This window comes from Aaosphaeria arxii (assembly GCF_010015735.1).
Source record: "Aaosphaeria arxii CBS 175.79 unplaced genomic scaffold BU24scaffold_12, whole genome shotgun sequence".
NCBI lineage: Eukaryota > Fungi > Ascomycota > Dothideomycetes > Pleosporales > Aaosphaeria > Aaosphaeria arxii.
Window position 1 is genome coordinate 895,270 of NW_022983485.1, and position 20,618 is coordinate 915,887.

The 20,618-nt window shown below is 51.8% G+C and overlaps 7 protein-coding genes across 7 annotated transcripts; 1 reads left to right on the plus strand and 6 right to left on the minus strand.

Moving 5' to 3' along the window:
• Positions 1-346: 346 nt before the first annotated feature.
• BU24DRAFT_496894 (uncharacterized protein) lies at positions 347-3,444 on the plus strand (the record flags this gene model as incomplete). Its single annotated transcript, XM_033534220.1, has 5 exons — positions 347-999; positions 1,048-1,701; positions 1,752-1,876; positions 1,923-2,125; positions 2,171-3,444. Exons 1-5 carry the CDS (start codon positions 391-393, stop codon positions 3,442-3,444), a joined length of 2,865 nt encoding a protein of 954 aa, XP_033378451.1. The 5' UTR covers positions 347-390.
• A 443-nt stretch (positions 3,445-3,887) lies between these two features.
• BU24DRAFT_400806 (amino acid transporter) lies at positions 3,888-5,829 on the minus strand (the record flags this gene model as incomplete). Its single annotated transcript, XM_033525470.1, has 4 exons — positions 4,934-5,829; positions 4,697-4,858; positions 4,268-4,584; positions 3,888-4,212 (listed from the first exon to the last, which is right to left on the minus strand). The coding sequence occupies exons 1-4, from the start codon at positions 5,762-5,764 to the stop codon at positions 3,888-3,890; spliced, it is 1,635 nt and encodes a 544-aa protein (XP_033378452.1). The 5' UTR covers positions 5,765-5,829.
• Positions 5,830-6,064: 235 nt separating this feature from the next.
• On the minus strand, positions 6,065-9,124 carry BU24DRAFT_400809 (uncharacterized protein). Its single transcript, XM_033525471.1, has 2 exons — positions 8,919-9,124; positions 6,065-8,861 (listed from the first exon to the last, which is right to left on the minus strand). The coding sequence occupies exon 2, from the start codon at positions 8,805-8,807 to the stop codon at positions 6,441-6,443; it is 2,367 nt and encodes a 788-aa protein (XP_033378453.1). The 5' UTR covers positions 8,808-8,861; positions 8,919-9,124; the 3' UTR covers positions 6,065-6,440.
• Positions 9,125-10,222: 1,098 nt separating this feature from the next.
• Positions 10,223-11,613, minus strand: BU24DRAFT_428140 (cytosolic Fe-S cluster assembly factor NBP35). Its single transcript, XM_033529403.1, has 2 exons — positions 11,482-11,613; positions 10,223-11,419 (listed from the first exon to the last, which is right to left on the minus strand). Exons 1-2 carry the CDS (start codon positions 11,564-11,566, stop codon positions 10,491-10,493), a joined length of 1,014 nt encoding a protein of 337 aa, XP_033378454.1. The 5' UTR covers positions 11,567-11,613; the 3' UTR covers positions 10,223-10,490.
• A 403-nt stretch (positions 11,614-12,016) lies between these two features.
• BU24DRAFT_467598 (ubiquitin-activating enzyme E1) lies at positions 12,017-15,162 on the minus strand (the record flags this gene model as incomplete). Its single annotated transcript, XM_033532451.1, has 2 exons — positions 12,017-12,155; positions 12,209-15,162. The coding sequence occupies 2 exons, from the start codon at positions 15,160-15,162 to the stop codon at positions 12,017-12,019; spliced, it is 3,093 nt and encodes a 1,030-aa protein (XP_033378455.1).
• Positions 15,163-15,956: 794 nt separating this feature from the next.
• Positions 15,957-17,435, minus strand: BU24DRAFT_496899 (uncharacterized protein; the record flags this gene model as incomplete). Its single annotated transcript, XM_033534221.1, has 2 exons — positions 15,957-16,327; positions 16,382-17,435. The coding sequence occupies 2 exons, from the start codon at positions 17,433-17,435 to the stop codon at positions 16,269-16,271; spliced, it is 1,113 nt and encodes a 370-aa protein (XP_033378456.1). The 3' UTR covers positions 15,957-16,268.
• Positions 17,436-18,692: 1,257 nt separating this feature from the next.
• BU24DRAFT_357619 (GMC oxidoreductase) lies at positions 18,693-20,592 on the minus strand (the record flags this gene model as incomplete). The annotated part of the gene is made up of 4 exons (XM_033523963.1): positions 18,693-18,792; positions 18,848-19,715; positions 19,765-20,484; positions 20,556-20,592. 4 exons carry the CDS (start codon positions 20,590-20,592, stop codon positions 18,693-18,695), a joined length of 1,725 nt encoding a protein of 574 aa, XP_033378457.1.
• Positions 20,593-20,618: the final 26 nt, after the last annotated feature.

A 20,618-nucleotide genomic window follows, 5' to 3' on the forward strand; every position in this document is an offset into this window, starting at 1 on the left:
TCGTCCTCAGAGGTGATGCTAAGGTTTCCTTCGCTGTGTGGCATTAACTGGTCACGCAGAACAGCAAAAGCCTTTTGTTGATCAAAACCTCGTTTGCCATATCTTTGAGGGACTGATTCTTTGGGGGCAGTTCTCACCTTCAGAATGTGCTCCGATCAGAAATTGCATGAGAGCACCTTCTTTGCTGAGAGATCTCTACACGGTTCTGTCCAATCGAGAAGGGCAGGTCGCAAGGCTATTTCAGCCTGGCGGTGTAGTCACTTGGCATTCGATTTCGCAACCTGTCGCGCTCTTGAGATTCAGCCTTGTCAAGCCAATTCCTTCTTCTACCCCGCTCCCCATCATTCTTTCAGCCTACTTGGAATTCCAATTCTCCTCCTTTTGTCCAAAATGGACCCGTTCTCCGTGGCGGGTTCGGCCGTCGGTGTCACCTCTCTCGGGCTGCAAATATGCCAGGCTCTAATCGTATATTACGGGAAGTTCCGAAGTTTTCACGATGATGTCGACGCAGTTGTAAGAAGATCAGAAAGCCTGGGCAGAAATTTGAAAGCCTTAGAGTCGTTGAAGATCCGACTGGGGGATGGCGAGGTGTCCTCGGATCTACAAAAGTCCATGGATACAGTCGCTCTGGCGCTCAGGAAGTTGAATGAGTATGCGAAACGATGTGGAGAGATCAAAGTACCCGTGAGCCAGCGAGATCAAGCAAGGCTTGTGACGAAGAGATTGTTGTGGCCTTTTCGGCACGACACATTACTCTATCTCCAGGATACGCTGGACCGAACGCAAGCGGATCTGGAGCTTGCTTTGCAGATTATAGATTTTGGAGTCGCACACAATCATACAGAAGCTCTTGAAGAGGTCAGAGAGACCTTGAAAAGTCAAAATGATATAATCGAGATCGAACGTGGAAATCGGACAATCGAGATGACTTCGATTCAGAATCAGACATCCCTGATTTCATCGCAGCTTTCTGCCATCAAGCGGAGGCTTGACATAATAGTGAGAACACCCTTGAAAAAAATGTACATTTTTACTAAATTGTAGCAGGTCTTACCCAATGCAAGAACTATGAATCTGACTAGCTTTCCAAGTTCTTCATCAAATGAGAAAGGCCACGATGAAACGTTGCTCTGTTCACAGAATCAAACAGCCGAAAATCGTCGTGAGCCACTTCAAGAGATAGCAAATTGGAAGGGTTCGCGAAGTGCAAGATGTCATTGTCGCTATTTTGCGCGGAATCAGATTCAAATTAAGTTCAGTATTTCACACTGGCTCTGGTTTCCTATCCGCATCGAGGAGGTGTCGGATCATATGCCAGGTTGCCAATATTATGCAAGCGGCGATCGCGTTCAAACGATCAAAACACATTTCAATGTGAGAATAGCTGGAAGCTGGAATTACCATGTAAAAGCGAGCTGGACTCACGCGCAAACATCAATTTGGTCGACCATATCCCCTGTTTTACGATTCCATCCCGTAGTTCCAACCGATTCGCCAGGGTTTGAACCTTTCAACCGGTTACTCCAAGAGTCTTTGAAAGAATTTCGGTCACTCCCTCGCATACATCATCTTTCAGATAAGGGGCGCAAAAGGAATTGGAAGTTGCGACTTTATCAAACATTAAACACGGTTCGGGACAACTTTAAGCATCAACGGGCTAGTCCACTCGATATTAACACAAACGGGATGAGTATAGTGAAGGTGAGATATCACTCTTTCTCTTCGAATCTTCAATATTCTAAACTGGGTAGCTTATTCTTAAGCATGTGATGTTCTACCTTGAGCAAGGATTGCTTGACATTGACGAATTTAACATTCTCCTCAACGATCTAGAACTTATGGGACTTAGACTGAACCAGGAAGTCAGCTATGCAATGTAAGCCACACTTGCAGATCACAATGATCGCGCTGATTATCACTAGGCTTTTGCTGCACATGAAATACGGTTCCCAGGTGGGGAGTCTCTGTCTTAAATATGACGAGGACGATGTTGCTCTCATTTATTCACATGTCATACGCACAACAGGGAGTTGGAGCCTCCCCAATACAACTTTGCTATTGATGGCACCTCAGGGGTTCTTCGACTTCATATATGAACTGCTCTTACTTGAAAAATATGACAGAGGTATAATTCAAGTGGCTATTGCTATTCTTTGCTGAGATATTCCAGACTTCGAGGAGGAATCCCCCCTCACATCCGCCATTGTCCATAGATCGCAACAGGAGCTCTTGTTGATACTTCAATCAAAGCCGCCATCTTCATTTTACACTAGTATCGAGTTCAACGAAGCGTTATCAATTGCATTATCATGGCCATCTGGATTAAAATCACTGTTGTCCAATATCCCTGGGGGCCTATCTATTTTAGGCGCGGACCAGAGCCTCCTGATGAATCATGCTTTGAACCTCAACAACAGAGCATCGATACGTATCCTTCTCCACAACAATATCTCTGTAACTCCTGATTTATGGAGGTGTGCTTGCTATCTGCAAGACGGCTTTGAGGCAGAGACACGAAATGAGATCTTCACATACATGGCCACATACTTGGCACGAGCTGGGTGCACTTCCCGACTCTACCACGAATATAAGTTGACTCCAATCGCTGCTCAATGTCTTTGGGATGCAGGTTTTCCACTGGACCAGGACACTGGGTGTCCTGGGAGGTCATCACCGTTGTGGTCTCATGCTAGACTTGCGGATCCCAAGGAATCCTCATGGGCTGCTACGGAATCACTTCTAGAGTGGCTTGTAAGCAAAGGGTGTAGCCTTGACTGGGTTCATCCACAGCACCGCACCACTTCCGCCCATTTCATTGCGCGACAGTTTGCATGCTCAGGGGTCTTCACTTCTATTAACCTAGATGATTCATTGCCACCGTGCAGTGAATTCATGATGGATGTTCTCCTACGTGGGAACCGCGACGTCTGCTGCTGCCACTGTTCAGAAGATGGATGTACTGTCATTGGAAGTGCCATAAAGTTGTCCTCAGGCTTGGTCGATACAATAGAGGAAAGACGAACAGGCATGTTGCATTTTGTCTACGAGATCGTAGATTTGCATGATGATCGTCGTTGGATGGCACCTGCGATCATTCGAATCCTCACTTTCGACAAATTGAACCTCACTCACACCTGCTGTCACGAGTCACTTAAGAGGTGGTGGCTTTCAGACCCTCCAGACTGCAGTGAAATAGACGAGATACACGTTATCGAAAAGAAGGACATTGAGCTTTTGGAACGACTCATGGAAGAATTTACGGCTGCTTGGGAAACACACACAGGGAAATTTCAGGAGTTCATCGACAACGTCTGGGAGCCAAAGATGGAAGAAGAGTGTGGCGAATTGTCTGATATCGATGAATCACAAATACAGAGGATTATGGACATTGGTGTGGTTCTTGACAAGGTTGAAACGCAGACTGTATCTACGGAAGAAGGGTAGGGGATGTTAGCCTTTTGGGGTCTGTTCAATTCATCAAGGTGTCAACACATGAACTCATCAAACCTGCCTTTCGACTACAACGCACCACCTGCCGATCACACCTAGGCACCTCTGTGTCAAAAACGATACAATATTATGGAAACGTTGTAAAGACTTAAGAAATGTTTTTGATATTTTGTTATTCTACCATCTGTAATGTCTCTATAGTCGGTCAAACAACCTGACAAGCCTTCCCAGGACTATTACCAGCTTCTCCCTTAGACTGAGAGCACGCATAACGATACCGTACCTTAGCACCCCCCTAACGACGAAAGTAACAAGGCCTAGTAGCACTTCTTCTCTACCTCTTGTGTCTACGCATTACAACATCTGTCCATCTCTATATACACCCACTTTCCACCACCCCATCCCACAACCTCATCTCCCACCTCCCATCCCCCACCTCAATCCCTCCCCCTCCTCCCCCTAACAGCCCACCAAACCCCACCCAACGCCCACACGCCCACCAAAACCCCCGCCTGCAGCACCTCCCCGACCGCACCCCTAACCACCACAAACCCACTGATAACACAAAACACGCCCGGCACCACGATACTCGGCTTGACGGGCCTCTCGAGGTCCGGCTCGCGGAAACGCAGGACGATGGCGCCGAGGACCGTCAGGAAGAAGAAGAAGTACTCTGCCAGGCCATTGAGCGTGAGGAGGGTGCGCATGGGGAAGAGGAGGATGTAGATTGCTGAGAGGAGGAAGTTTAGGAGGAGTGCGTTGCTGTTTCTTTTGTCAGTGGAAAGGGGGGAGAGAAGGGGGGATGGGGATGGGTTACATTGGTGAGTCGCCTCTATCCAGGGCGTCTTCGTCCGACGTATCATCGTCGCTTTGGTCGATTAAGGTGGGAGAGGAGGCGGAGGAGGCGTCGGCGTTTGAGGCGTCCTTTGAGGAACGCAGGTGGTGGGAGATCTTGAACGGACCTATCTGGCCCACGGTGCCGAATACGGCGGGGATCCAGCCTTTGTTCGCGGCGGCGACGGTCATGCGGCCTGCGACGAAGGAGTTTCCGAGCGCGGAGCCGGCGATCACGAGGCAGATGAGGAAGGTCGCGATGTAGGCTACGGTTTTGCCGAGGAAGTGGGTTACTGCTGTCTGTGTTTGCGAGTTAATGAATTTCCGTTGTCTTGCTTTCGGAGATGATATCTTTCTTTTCGAGATAGTAGTGAGAGACCTTGGGAGAGGGTAAAGAGAGAATTGAACGTACGACGGCGGCTGCATCAGTGATGGAGACGACTTTCCAGGGGAGGAGGACGTAGTAGACTGCGTTCGCGGCAACATAGCACACGATGATAGTCGGAATCGCAGTGTTGATAGCGAGCGGGAGCTGTTTCCTCGGGTTCTTGAGCTCCGCGGCTACATAGTTCGCCTTCATCATAATTCACATGGTCAGTCTTCTTCCTTTCTGCTACAACCTCACGTTGAAAAGGGGGAATCCAAATACCTTATCCCAGCCCGAGTACGCCCACAACGCCCCATACAACGCCGTACTATAAAACCCCAACGACTCCCACACACCCACCTCCTCCCACCGAATCGTCCCCCCATCCGGCAACACCGTCTCCCTCTTCTCAAACCACCCCCTCTGATGCCAATCCCCACCCCCTAGATCCCTCCCTCTCGTCACAAACACCCCCACCGCCGCAACCCCCGCCACAATCAGCAAAAACACGGACAAAAACTTCACCCCCACAAAGAAACTCCCCAACCGCGTACTCGTCCTCGTACTAATCGAATTCAACACCGTCACCGTCCCCACAACAAGCAACCCCCAAAGCTTGTGCACCACCCCAGGCGCCGCATCATTAACACCGAGACTCGAATACACACTCTCCACAAACGCAACGCTCAAGATCGCGAGCGTCGCCGGCATCGTCGCCACGACCCACGACCAGGCCGCCAAGAACCCGAAAACCTCGCCGTACATGTGGCTTAGGTAGGGTTGGATGCCGCCGGGCCCGGGGAAAAGGGTGCCGAGTTCGGCCATGGTGAGCGCGCCGGTCCAGGCGACGATGCCGCCGACGAGCCAGGTTAGGAGCGCGGCGCCGGGGGAGGGCACGTTGGCGTCGATGGGGCCGGGGGAGCTGAAGATGCCGGAGCCGATTATTATGGAGATTAGGAGGGTGAAGGCGGAGGTGGCGGTTAGGCGGCGGGCGAACGTGGAGTGTGGTTGGGAGGGGACATTTTGGGATTGGGATGAGGGGGGGATGGAGGGTTGGGCCTGGGAGTCCTGGTTTTCCTGGTCCTGGAGGAGGGGGGTGTTCTCCGTTGGCATTTTGGCTGGCGGGGGAATTGCATGTGGGTGATGGTGGTGGAGGGTTTGGAGATGTGAGGTCGTTGATATGTAGTTCGAGATAGCATATCATTGGCTGGGATGATTGCGTGCTCTATGGAGTCATGGTAAGTCACGTGAGCGCATATCTTCTACTTCATCGACCTACCCGGGTAGTCATATACACCCAAGAGAGAAGCTACAAATGTGAATATAAGGAATTCTTACACATATAAATGCAGTAGGGAACTACATGATAAGTCTTCAACAGCATCACAACCCATTCTTACACTAAAGAAAATTGACCCCTTGAAGTTCTGGTACTCAAATAAATCAGTAAATATATTGAATTGGTACTTTTCCAAAAGATCATGAGAAGACCTCTCTTTAACCAAAAAAAAACGATAGTCTTTCCTTTAAACCAATAACGAGTCTCTCATCTCATTGAAACAGAAAGGAAACAAAAAACCAAAATGATTCCGAAAACAGTATTAGGATTTTTCAAAAACTAACAACTTCCAGTATAGAGAATCGAAGTACCATTAAAGAAAACATAAGACAAAAGATGACAAGGGTATCCTTTCCTTTCCTTTTCCACCTTCCTCCTCTCATCACTCAACCACACACACACGAACACGAACACACATATCCTCCTCATGAACGACAACTAACCAAAACTCTACCACCGACTCCCCTGCTCCTTAAACCCCTCCCCGCCCTCGAGCGCCGGAATACTAAACCCATACCCATCCGTATGCCCCTCCCTATCACTCGGCGCCACCTCAACCCTAATCGTAACATCCAGCCCGTACGGCCCACACAGCCCCGTCGCCCGCAACCCACTCGCCGCAGGATGCGTGGTCCCGGCCCCCTGCTCGCCGTTGTGAATCGGCTTCCTTGCGTTGGCTTTGCGCTCGGGGGGCTGGGAGACGGTGGAGGGGGCGATGGAGGAGGCGGGACCGCCGGTTATGGAGGGGGCGTTTGCGTTTGCGGAGGCGGGGGGTTGGAGGGTTGAGGAGGGAGGGGGGAGGATGGGGGAAGGGTTGGACTCGGCGATGATGGCGTAGTTGCGGGAGGGCATTGTCGCGTGGTTGGAGTCGGCGGTCTTCTTTTCGACTTTGATGTCTGAGGTTGGGGTGTGGTTTGGTGGGTTGGGGGCGGGCTCGCCGTTTGTGGTGGTGGTGGCTCCGTTGGTGGTGGTGTTACCGTTGGTGACGCCGTTGGTAGGGGTGGTGCCGTTGGTGATTTTGCCGTTGCTGTTCGGGTCGCGGTCGAAGATCTCGAGGAGGGTCTCGTCGGTGTCGTGGTCGAGGTGGTGGATCTTGTTGCGCTTGGCGAGGAGGTTGGCGACGGCCTGCGGGGGCGGCTTGTTGGTGATGGCGGAGCTGACGACGTTGGGCATGTAGCGGAAGTCGTGTTCGGCGGGGATCGCGAGCTTGGGGTTCGAGTAGAAGCGGCCGATGGCGGCGAGATGCACGTCGCCGCCGAGGATGGTGACGCGCACGTTGTTCTTCTTTGCGGTGTTCTGAAGCATGTGGATGAGGTCTCTGCGCTCGTGCTTGTGCTGGTGCGCGGTGTAGTGGTCGTCCAGGTCGTCGAGGAGATCGACGTTGCCGTCGAACTGGTTGAACAAGCTTCCACCGAATCCGAAACGCTTGTTCAGGAATTTGATGGGCGCAATGAGGGGGGAGGAGAAGATGTTCTCCAACCACTGCAGACGGGGGTACGCAATTGGGACACCGAGCAACAGAATAAGATGCTTGATCTCCTTGTTAGCTGCCAACTCCTTGTTGACGCGATCGAAGATCAGCTTGTAGGTCTCAGGGTAGTTGATACGATGCCTGGTACGCTCCGTCCGAGCATCAATACCAGCAAATGCAATGCGCGCACCGAGCTGGCAGTAGATGTTCATGCTCGTCTCCTCGACATAAGGACCAGGCTTATGGCCGATGATGTAGGATGGATCTTTAGCATCGTCGGTCTTGACCCAGGTCGACTTGAGCTGCGCAGGATCCGCAGGCGTGCCCTCTGGGCCGACGGCCGTGGTAGCTGGCGCATCCGTAGTGAACGTACTCTTGGGAGGCGCAATGTGGTGCTGGAACAGCAGATAGTACTTATGCGCGACACCTCCAATGCCTCGGAAGACAGCGCACTTCATGAAGTGGTCGGTATACGAACCGAATCCGTCAATGATGTCGTGGTCGTCCCAGATGTTGACCTGCGGAATCTGTCCATTGGCGGTGGAAAACGGCTTCTGGCCGTACCAGCGCACATAGTTGTTGTAGTAGTACTCGTCGCAGTCCGCGCGCATCTTCTCGTTGAAGGGGTATTCGCGTCGCTTGTGCGGGTTGCCGATGTCAGTCCACGGCCTCAAGGGACCATCCACTCGCACGCCGTCGTTGTAGATCTGGTCGCCGCCTCCGATCATGACGTGGAACGGCTTCTGCTCGTGCATCCGGAGGACGTCGTTCCACAGCGCGGGGCCCGACCAGGCGTCGATGTCGGTGCCGACGCTGAAGCCGTTGCAAGAGTGGAACATGATGCGCATGGACTGGTGGACGGAGGGGACCGCAAACGTCTGGGGCTTGTCGGTCTTCTTCTCGTCGACGTACCTCAAGCCCTCGATCGAGTACTCCCACCGCGACTCGAATTGCTGGAATGGCAGCTCGATGGTGAAGCGCCAGAACGCCTTATTGGGATCTTCGTACAGCTTCTCGCCGGCGTACCTGGTGCTGCCGGAGACGGAGAACTGCTGGTTGCCCTCTTGTGGGTTTACTGCTCCGGCGGGTGAGAGAGTGAGGCTGGGACCTTGTTGGCCGGGTTTTGTCACGATGAGCACGCTGCCGTGCCAGATTGGCTGTCCGGTCTGTTCATTGCTCATGCGCCTGTAGTTGAGGAGCGGCCCGACGATGACTTCGAGGCCATTGGATGTGCTGATGACCTGGGGACCGTTTCCGACTCCTTGCGCGCCGTTGGCATCTGTCTGTGGCTGTATCTGCGGCTGCGGCTGTTGCGGTTGCGGTTGCGATATGGGTTGTTCGGCCATGGTGTTGGTGGATGTTGAGGAAGTCTCGGGTGAGGTGGAAGTATTAAGAGGTTGCTTTGAGAATTGTCAGTGACGCGCAAAAGAAGACATATGTAAGAAAGATCAATGCACCTGCGATGTGGAATCAACAATAAGCGCACGGCTATTGGGGCTGATTGACGACAGGGGAGCTGACGATGAGGGCGCTTGTGAGCTGTGCGCTTGGGGGTGGCGCGGCGGCGGAGGTGATGCGAGGTGAGATGGGATGGAGTGAAGAAGAGGAGGATGAGGGAGGGAGGGAATAATGAAGTGGTGAGGTGGAGTGAGGTAGTCAAGTTAGTGGTTACAGTAATTCAGGAATTGGTAAGTAGTTATTCTGTTCAGCCATTACTCGGTACGTATGCGATGATCCAAGGTTGTTATGGAGACGTGTGATACGCCCACCCATCGCAATGCACAACCACCACCTCAACAACACAAACTCCGCCCCTTTTCCTCCTACCCTCCTGCAATTCAATTACCAATTGCATTAATTACAAGTCTAAACCTCCCCTTACTGCCCAAACAATCTCTGATTGAAAAAGAGGAGAGGGTAGGGAGTACCAGGAGTACAAAAGATAAATGACCTTGTTTTTGTGTTTCGATGACGATGTCATAGGCCGGCTAGCGGCATCTTAAACCCCCTTGGCAGATTACAACTTCAACCTCCAATCATTCACATGTCTATTATGTCGACTCATCATGCATTTCAGTGATATTTGCCGTAGGAACTTTACATTACACTTCCATTCCCTTCCCTTCCCTCCCTGATGATCGATACTCCTTATGAGTGGTAACAATCGTGAATGGATGGTCATGTCCTTTTCATAAGCTGAACTGAGCCACAATTCATCTTAACCTTACTGGGTGGAGACCAGCCGGGTACCCACGAACGCGGGCCCAAGCTCCCCCCACTCGAGTACCACACTGAATCGCCCAATCACATGCCATCCTTTTTCAATCTCGATTTTATCAAATGATCTGCGGGAAAACAAGCATTCGAGCATCACATCCAAAACTGAAACGTTCCGAGAATTTCCTCGTTATTGTGTGGCGCAGGACGTGAACAGCCACCCTATTGTTGTCGTCGAGTCTAAGAACAAGAGGTTTCCTCGACTGGATAATGGAAGCATCGATCGCACATATACGACATTTCCTTGTGGGCTATGAATTATATACACAGCAATGATAATGCATATATTTATACAACGAATCAGGTGAAAACTATGGCGGAATCGGTTGTTGCTGTACGTATACCTACCTATGTATACTCATATATATGATATGCCCACCTACGTACATATTTGGGCTCGTCAATTAAGACCTCTCAAACGATCAAGTTCAATGCTAGTGACTTGTACATGGCAATGTTGGGATTCGAATGGAGGGTAGGTTATACTTGAAGAAAAGTGAATGATCTCTATAGTATAGCCATAGATATATGTAGATTGAATATGAACATGAGTTTTCTAGTATGTAGTTCTACCGTGGCAGCAAGACGAAGATATGGTATTGAGTAAAGTGCTCTGATACAGGAAGTACCAGAACTATAAACGCCGCCGAATGCTTCCAAAAAATGTAACTCCAAAAGATGCGGAAATGTCATGAACATGAAGAGAAAACGTCTTCCTCGTCGTCATCTTCTTCGTCAAGGTCCTCGCCGTCCTACTCCTCTCCATCCACCACAACACCCATCTGCTCCCCAACCCTCCTCACCACCTCTCTAATCGCCGCACACGCCGGCGAGTCCGGATACGCATCGAGAAAGCTCTCCCCATAATCACACGCCATCCCGATCCTAGGATCCAACGGCACGGCCCCAAGATACGGAATCCCCACGTCCTTCGCCAACCTCTCCGCACCCCCCGTACTCGCCCTAAAAATCTGACTCTCATGCTTACATCCCGGACAAACAAACCCACTCATATTCTCCACAATCCCGAGAATCGGAATCTTCGCCTTCCTACAGAAATCAATCTCCTTCCTCACGTCCAGCAGCGCCACCTCCTGGGGTGTCGTAACTAGCACCGCACCATCCACCCCGGACGCCTTGAGAAACGAATTCACACTCAGATGCTCATCACTCGTACCCGGCGGCGTGTCCACGATCAGGAAATCCAACTCCCCCCACTGCACATCCATGAGGAACTTCTTGATGAGTCCGTTCTTCTTGGGTCCCCGCCAGATGACCGCGTCGTCCCGGTTCGGCAGCATGAATTGCACGCTCATCACGCCCAGGTTGTCGGACACCCACACGGGCTCCCACCCGGAGCCAGTGACGTGGATCGTCTCGTCTTCGACGCCCATCATCTTCGGGATGCTGGGCCCGCAGATGTCGGTGTCCATGAGGCCGATTGTGTGGGAGGGGTTCGCCGCGAAGCCGTGCGACAGCATCGTGCTAAATGTCGATTTGCCGACACCGCCTTTGCCGGAGAGGACGAGGATTTTGTGCTGGATGGACGAGAGGCGCGAGGTTATGAGCGGGATGTCCGGGTCGGGACCTTTGGGCGCGGAGGCGCATATGGCTTGGTTGGGACAGCCGGCGCAGTTGTCTGCGAGGCCGGCTTTTTCGGATTCGGGGCCTGGGCAGTGCTCTGAGGGGAGAGGTGTTGGGTGAGTATTTGGCTGGGGTATGGAGGGAGGAGAGAGGACGTACCTGGCTCTGGGGCGACGAGTTTGGGTGCCGCTTTGATGGGCGCATCGAAATCGACTTGGGTTGGCTCTTCCAGTGAGGGCGCCATGTCGAATTCCTTTCGTGTGTACGAGTGTGCGAGTGTGTGTTGTAGGAATCGAGGAGTTATGTTCTTCCCCAGCTGAGTTTTCGAAAAAGGATCAGTCGTGAAAGTTGCCCGTGATTGGAAATCCAATCCAGAGCGGGCGGCGGGCGCTGACATATCGATAGGGAACGAATAACTAAACGCTTGGCAAACTTGCCCCTCGTTCCGACCGGAATCGGAACTGTGTGGTCTGATTTACTAGCAACCCTGTCGACACCAATGGCCGAACCCATCATATCTGCGTTCACATATAGATCTCAACAGGACATGCAGAGGACGAATAGCTAATGATTTCACTTTCATTTATTTATCATCTATGTAATGGTAGTCAATGCATCCAGTAACATCTATTCATCAAGTGTGATCCGTGCAAACAGCAAAGCATCCTCGCAGGAGAGCGATCTCGGACACTGCTTACTTGCGGAGCTTGACCATCACATACGGAACCTCAACGTCTTCCTCGGTCGAGTCCTCGGCGGTGATCTCGAAGATGACGTTCTTCTGGTGTTCAGGGATGGGCTTCTTGCTGATCGTCTCAACAAGTTTGCTCATTCTATTGCAGGTCAGTCACAGTCTCAAATGGTCACTGATCTTGGGATTACTTACGTCAATGGCAGCCTGTCCTTCAGTTTGCTTGGGGGGTAGAATGATGCATACAGCAAGCTCACACCCGAGCTAATCATGGTGATGCTCAGGCCACGCTTCTCAAAGTCTGCAATGAAGTCTGAGAGGGGAATATCGTCGGTCTCGAAACGGTCCCAGAGCTTGTCAATGACGACCTTTGATCCGTCGGGACCAACGTAATCTCCCTTGGGGCTGGCAATGGGCTCACTGAAGCCGAAGAATGGCAAAGCCAGGTTGATGAAACCGTTCTTGTACTGCTCAATGTCGGTCTTTCCATCGAGGATCTTGTACAGCTCAAGATTGACAAGACCAGTAACGAGAGCAGTCGTCGTGGCGATGGCTGGAATAATCTTTCCGGCAATGAACTTGGTCTTGTGTCGGTCGGCGTTTTCGATCTTGTAGTTCTCTGCACGCAAGTTGCTTGCAGCAGTGATGAAGTCGATGTGGAAGTTGGTGTCATCGTCCTTCTCGAACTCAACTGGCTCTAACCTAAAGCCAGCTAGGCTCTTTGGTGGTGGAAGCGACTCGATGATCTTCGATAGATCATCACCGTCGTCGCCTCCGGCTGGCTGGGCGTTCGGGTCGGGGTCGGAGTCGTTCGCCTGTATCTTGACAGTGGGGTCGGGCTTGAAGTCAGGAACGATCATATCATTCAAGACGGAGATGTAGTGCTCCTTTGTGACTCCCTTAGGATTGATTCCGTAGTTGAACGCATGCAGGTTGGCACCGGCCTCGACATAACTGAAGTGAGTAGGGTTGTTGGCATCAAACTTCAATGCGTCTGGGGCGCGCTTGGGACCAGACCAGAAGGGCTGGCCGGAGCCAGTTGTGGAGTCCTTGGGGAAGTTGTACAACAACTGCTCGATCGAATGGTTGTAATTCTTCTCGAATTGTTGGCGAGCCCAGATGATACAATCGTCAAATGTCAGAGGCTTCTCCGTGACCAAGAAATCGCGCAATGTCTCAAGAGTTTGCTTCTCACTTCCAGACTGCTTCAATGAGGCACCGAGGTAGTCAGGCTGTGTCAAGTAGAGGTTGACAGTCTCAGGGCCCTTGACGAAGAAGGTGTCGAACGATTCGCGTGCCCAAGCAATGGTGTGCTCGATACGGTTAGGGAAACTCCTCAGTGTGCACATGGGGAAAGACTTCTCCGGGGGATCTTGAGAAGAGGAGTACGACTCGGTGATGTGTGGAAGGACGACCTGGGTGTTTCCTTTGGTTCCAAGAGTACCGCTGTCGAGGAGAGGCTTGCGGAAAAATACGCAGCGGCGATCGACATATGTTCGCGCCTCGACATTGTCAAGCGCATTGGTCACAGCATCCAAGCCCTCCCAGAACTCCTCATTGAAAATGTCCTCGGTCTCGGGTCCAACCTTGTCCTGGAGAGTGACGATCTTGCCCTTGAGATCGGGGTTCATGGCTTGAACGGCAGCGGCAGCAGCCGTACTCTTGAGCTTTCCGACATCTGCAGGCCTGAACAAGAATTGCCTGTTCAAGTTGCTCTTCTCAATCTGGTCGTTATCTGTCACGGTGATCTTGCCCTCAGGTCCAGCGCCCAAGCCCATCATGGCCCAGTTCTTGAGCATCTCGCAACCAATAGCACCGGCACCAACGAGGAACTCCTTGACATTGCCGAGCTTCTCCTGGTACTCCTTTCCGAGCACTGCAATCTGGCCGTCATAGCGAGAGCCGATAGGCGCGCATAGCTCCTCGGATCGCTTGGTTGATGTTGGGAGGGACTCAAGAGAGTCGAAGTAGAGGAACTGCTTGATGGGGTGGAACTTTCCGGACACTGATTTCAAGACTTCCTGTGCAGCTAGACCACCGTAGAATGCAGCGACAGGGCTAAGGTCTCCGCGTGCCTGGTAACTGAGCTCCTTGATAACCTTCTCATCGAGTTCAACCTTCTCTTCTCCCTGGCCAGCAATTTCCTGAGCAATCTTGAGCACCTCGGCTGCGTCCTGCTCATGGTGAGGGCGGGGGAAGTCGCCGCCATTCTTTTCGGCAAACGCATGCAGAGCCTGGACACCAACGTGCAACTGCTGGGGTCTGTCGAACTTTGCGAAATCGGAAATGAGGTGTTCGGGGTTCTTCAACTGCTTGCTGAATGGCTCGAAGTCGATGATCTTGGGCATCTTGACCTGGTGGTACTGGCCTCCGCGCTTGTACTGCCCGAGTCCAGCAACGTCACCGATAGAGAAGGTATAGGGTCCCTTAACTTCAATCTTGCGTGGAGCACTGTCATTCAGTGCCTCCATACCCTCAACTTCCGTGAAAGTAACGAAATCACCATCCTCCAGTCCATGTCGCGTCTCGTCCAATGCGGAAACTAGGCCTTCGGAATCGATTCCAGCGATGATTCCGCTGGTGGTATTCTCGCCGGTCGGGTCTCCAACAGTGAAGTTCTTACCGAAATCGGTGAAGATTGAGCCGAAAAGTCCATAGGTGTCAGTAATGACCACATAGATACCATTCTCGTGACAGTAGTCGGCAATTGTGATTTGGTCCTTCAAGGGTGTATCCGTCAGAACGATAGCCTGGAACTGCTTCAGTTGCGACAGGTCTGACGTCAGATCTGTTGGTGTGAACTCCTTCACGGGGGTATAAGGGTTGAGCTCAGAGACACGAGGGACAGTGACGCTCGCTCGGGGCTTTCCGACATCCTCAGGGTGGAGGAAGAACTGGGAGGAGAGGTCCGCGAGAGCGGCGGGCTTAGGGTCGTAGAGGGTCAGAGACTTGACACCAGCAAGTGCAATGTTCTTTGCGATTTCGACGCCAAGGCCACGGAGGCCAACAACGAGGACGTTGGAGGCTCCCATGCGCTTCATGGCCTCGTGTCCGAGGACGTACAGCTGCCTGCTGTAGAGGGACTCATCGATCTCGCCCTGAGCATCCTTGAGCTGCTCAGCGGCTGCCGCTGGGTCATCGATCTGCATGTTATCCTTAATCGGGGTCAATAATTAGTTGGGCGACGAATTTGTGGTAGGTGAAAGATGAACAGCTGGTTGTTGAGACGATAACTTGTGGAAGGATGCATCAATGATGTTTATAGATACACAGCCTCGACCCATATGTTGTTTGGATGCAGAGGGTTTGCTTGGGAAACTGATTGCCGGAATGGCGCTTACTTACGGACATGGCTTTCTTTTGTGGACTCCCAAGGTCCTCACCGGAAAACCTTCTCTTCCCCAGCTTGCCGGCTTGCACAAAAGCCCCGGAGCTGTGTACTTGTGGCGAGAGAGCGGCGGTTGGCGGGGATGATGTTATCGTTCACAGATGCGCAACAGCCGGCTGTGCTACTGAATAGAAGAGATGTAGAGCGTGAAGATGTTGATTGACGTAGATATTGTGTCCGTTGGAGGGAGTAAGTCTTGTGAGGTTGTGAGAGAGGAAGAAGGCGAGTGTTGGTTGCTGATTGAGGAGCAGCAGAAGGTGCTGGATGCTTAGAGCTCGCTACGTCTCATCCCACTTTTCTCTTGGCAGCCGATCGATGACAACAAGGTCTTCTCTACCTTCCCGCCTCCAGGCACCACCATAAGCTACGCGCTCTCTTCTACATAACGACCCAAATCATTAATAATACACCCTGCACACACATCCTGCACCGTTCACGTTACATTAGCCTCTACATCCAAAGAATTCAATTCGCTGGGCCTCAATGACGGATTCTCACGCAACGGAATTTGGGCGATAGCATCATCGGTCACGCACGGATGAGGGACGGTTACTAATTGAAGCAGAACAAGATCGAGCAAAATCCACTCGAAAAAATCGTATTCACAGCCTTTCCTGGCAGCCTGGTCATCTACATAATCCATCGGTCGTAATATCCATATTCTTCTCCATCCGCGGCCATTTTGACCAGTCATTATTGCCACATATAAAACATGTTGAAAAAGGCTGCCACCCTGAAACTCCTTGGAGAGACTGCGGCCTAGGCCTTGGAAAAAATACATGCACGCTCAATCGTAACGCCACAAAATCTATGCAGTTAAGATGAAACCCGGAAACTTTTGTACAAGAAGGCGAAAAAGAAAGACCCTTATCGGCGTGAGGAGTGACGAGTAGGGCGTGATCGACGATCATCTGAGCTTGCGCTACCTATAAGGATTGTTAGCATCTGGAGATCGATACACATATTTTATGGAAACTTACTTGAGCTTGTGTAGTCGCTGTAGTATGCCGAAGAGCCTGTGTAACTCGACATCTCCGGCCTGTCGTGTCGGGCGTCGTGCTTGCGCTTCAAACCTAGGGCAAGCGCCAGTCCAGCAAGACCGGCGCCGATGCCCAAAGCATTTCCAAAGCCGCCCGAGCCGGATGGACGATCTGGGCGGGAAGGACGAGTACCGAACCAGGTGCGACCACCGCCGGCAGCCGCGCCGCCATGGCTGTGGTGGTGTTCCTCGATGTAGGTTTCCTCGTGGGTGTGCTTACGCTTCTTGCCGCAGCCGAAGCAGGCGAGGATGGTGTCGAAGAGAGATTTGGCACAGCAGTAGAAGCAGATGAGAAGTAGTAGGAGTAGACCGAGGAGCACGCCGATGACGATACCGGCAATGGCTCCTCCGCTTAGACCACCACTATCTCCAGGTCCCTGCTCCACTAGGGTTCCATTGACTCCAGTGGGGATGGGAGTTGAGAATGGCTTCGTTGCGGTGGGACTTCCGGTGGCTGTGACGATAATCAGAGTCGAGCTCGTGGGCCGTAACGGTGCGGACGGGGTCAAGGTACCAATGATTCCACCAGAAGATCCTCCTCCTACCAAGGCACACTGCCCGGCCTTTAAACAATAATATCCGCTGTCGCAGCAGAGGCTGCCGCATGGGTTCTGCCAGTCGCTGCAGGCAGCAGTAGCTTGAGGGGTTGCGGCTCCGACGTAAGAACTGAAGACCTGGGTCTTGGTGACGGTCTCACTCTCGACCCAGGTCGAAGTCCAGTAGGACCATGATCCACCAGGGTTGGCCTGTCCCTTTCCGCAAACTGCCTCGTTGTTCGCGTTGGTGTAGCAAGTCTCACCAGCAGCACAGCAAAGCTGATTGTAGAAACCGCAAAGAGTGCCCGCGCATTGCCTCTTCTCGATTTGAGTATCGTTCTGTAGGCTTTGCTCGGGGGTTTGCTGGATCTCAACTGGATATGGCTTGGCTACAGCTGAAGGCAAGTTTGATAGGGCAATCAGGCCGATCGCAGCCACTGAGGGTTGGAGGAACCACATCTGGAAATGTGAATGGACCAAAGGAATGGCCAGACGGGCGAGTTACTCTGACTCTAAGGCTTTATGAAGAAGCGCAAAGAGGGAGGAATCAGCGGTGAACGGGTCGAATGAAGTCGTGAGTGGTGAGATGCTGCGGGGTGGGGTTGATGCAGTTGATTCGCTTAGCGTCCTGCACGTCGGATTCTCTTGGAAGTGACTGTCTTTGGAATGCCGTATGTCGCGAGAAAGACAGACGAATTGATAGAAGTCAGCGATGGAATGTTCGGAGAATGTAGAGAGCAGTTTGTGTGTGTGTGTGTGAGAGAGAGAAAAGAGTGGAAAGATGGAATGGTGGATTGAGTGCAGGTGGTGGGAGGAAATAGGGTACTTAGATTTGGTGATGGCTGGGAGGAGGTTGGCTACCAACCACCGCAACTGCGCTACTGCGGGTCTTTTGGGACAACACCTTCCCTGTTGATATATCGTACCGCTCGTGTCCGAGATAAAATATTCGCTGTAAGTTAATAACAATAATGTTTGCGTTTGCGATGCAGGTTTCGAGGTTTTTTGAGTGAGGTTATTGTAATAATGTGAAGTTGGTTGAGATGATGATGGTAGATGATCTCCGCCTACTCTCCACCCCCCATCCTCCCCCGTATACAAACACAAGCGAACGTTTGTCCTAGCAACCGCCGCCCCTCGGCCACTCTGCCAATGTCCTGCCCTATTTTTACTCGGAGAGCCCAATAACAATAGTGCACGGCCGTCTCACGTTTCATTTTCAAATTTGACATCATCCTTCTGTCGTATTTTGTTAAGGTCCAGGCCTAATTATTCCGCCATACATTTGTCTGCTGCCTGGTTGAAGATGCCGTTACCTATTCCTCGTGCTGGTTGCGCTCCTGCCTTGTTTGAAGGCAGTCACATGATCACATTCGGCACCCCATCTATTGCCGTCACATCAAATAATGAACCTCTGGACCTCTGTCAGACCATCATCCATCCATCACAAAGCATGTTCAACAGCCTCGGACCGCTAGTGTTCCATACTTGGTCATTTTCATATCTCATCTGCATCGTGTATCTTTCGTAAAGTCATCATCATATAACTGTAAACTCAGACTAATCTAAATCTAAGAAACAAACCGATATCGTCCACATATTGTCTTCAAGTACTCTGTATTTCAATACACTCCCGTTATTTGTCAATGTGTAAGACGACGTACGTAAAAAGCATGGCTGCTATAGGACTTCGTCGTAATGCAGCCTGCGCTCTCTCTACAACTTGGATGAACCGACTGTGTCCAACTGGTACTCGGCAATGAGCTTTTCCGCAGCCTTCTGTCCCACCAAGTATGCCGTTGCTTGCGTGTGGTTGCTATGATCAGATTAGCACATTGTCAGGATGCTCAGCTCTTCTCCAAGAAACTCACTTTGTCGTTACAGGACAGACACTCAAGTCTGCCACGCGAAGCCCTTGCACGCCATACACCCGGAAACTAGTATCCACACATGCCTTGGGGTTCTCCGGCTTGCCCATCACCACAGTTCCATTAGCGTGCCAAACTGTGCCAGCGGCATCTTTGACAAACGCATCGACGTCTTCGTCGGATAATGTCTCAGGTCCGTACAGCCTACGCTTGATCAATGGCTTGATCGCTGGGTTTTCGAACAACTTGATCCACGACTGCCGCACCGACTCTCGCATGATGCGCTTATCATACGGATGAGTGAGGTATGCAAAGTCGATGACTGGCTTGTCGTCTGGATTCGACGAAGAAAGTGTTATAGAGCCCTCTGATTGTGCGTTCATCAGAAACGCCACAGCAGATAGATAGGTATTTCCCTCCTCGAGCGGCGTGCCTGGCGGGAACAGGATGGAGGGAGCGGTAAACTCATAAGCCGGCACCTTGTCCTTCAAGAGGAATCTCTGCATACTCTCGTCCAGTCCCTTGAATTCGGGGAGATTCTCGAGTTCTGGAAGTTTCAGGAACCCTCCCCAGAGGCCGCTGAAATCTAGAGAGTACCTGCCGGTGTGGTCATTCTTCCACTGGGCATCTGCCTCGAGCATCATGTTCTCGTTGCTTTCGAACGCATACCGATCGTTGTGAGATCCATCGATTTCCACGCAAAGGAACGTCATGACGTGATCGTGTAGGCCCTTACCAACGCCAGGTAGGTCCTTGACGACCTTGATGCTGAGGGCTTCGAGTTCCTTGGCCGGTCCGATTCCGTTCACAAGAAGCAGCCGAGGAGTGTCGATGGATCCACCCGTAATGATAGTGTCATGTCGCGCAGATGCTGTTCAACGTCAGTGTAGCCCTACCCAGTGTGCTTTTTATCAACCCACCAGTCCGGCCGTCAGTCGTCTTTACCCCCACAACCTTCGTCCCCTCGAACACCAATCTCTGGACCGTCGCCCCAGTCCAGATGGTGAGATTATCCGGACTATTCAAAAGATGCGCCGTTGCGCTCGTCGACCTCCCTTCTGCCCCATACGACGCAGGAAACACCGATATTCCCACCGGATCCCCTGAATTCGCATCCAGGTTCACCTTCTCCCCCGCCTCGATGACGGCCTCCATATGCGACGCGAACCCCTTTTCTAGGACTGGTGGAACACAAATTTGAACCTGGCCACTTTTCCCATGCACCTCTGAATCCGGATTCGCTAGATGCGGGTAATCTTTCGAGCCAGTGGTATCGTAGTTTTCAATCGCTTGAAACGACTTCAGCGTGTTCTCCCACTTCCACGCATCATCCCCAACTAGCTCAGCCCACCGATTATAATCCTCCGAGGACCCGTACAAATACACGGCGAAATTCAATATGCTGCTCCCTCCTAGTCCCTTTCCACGATTGTACGGCACAACCCGTCCGTTCAATTCCTTTTGCGGGATAGTGGAGTACTCATAGTCGAGATCAGGTCGTGTGAACGCAGGCGCAAAGCGGTGATATGGCGCTCGGAGGTGCTCACCCTCTGGCTTCGGGCCAGCCTCGACGACGAGGACCGAGGGACGAGACTGTGTGTGCGCGAGACGATGAGCGAGGAGACATCCGGCCGTTCCTCCTATGCATATCAATTAGCTTCAATGTCCACCTCTGCAAAGCGAATAAACATTATAGACAATTCGAACCCACCTCCGACAATAATGAAATCGTATGTCGAATCCGACATGACTATGCGCTATACAACAGTAACAG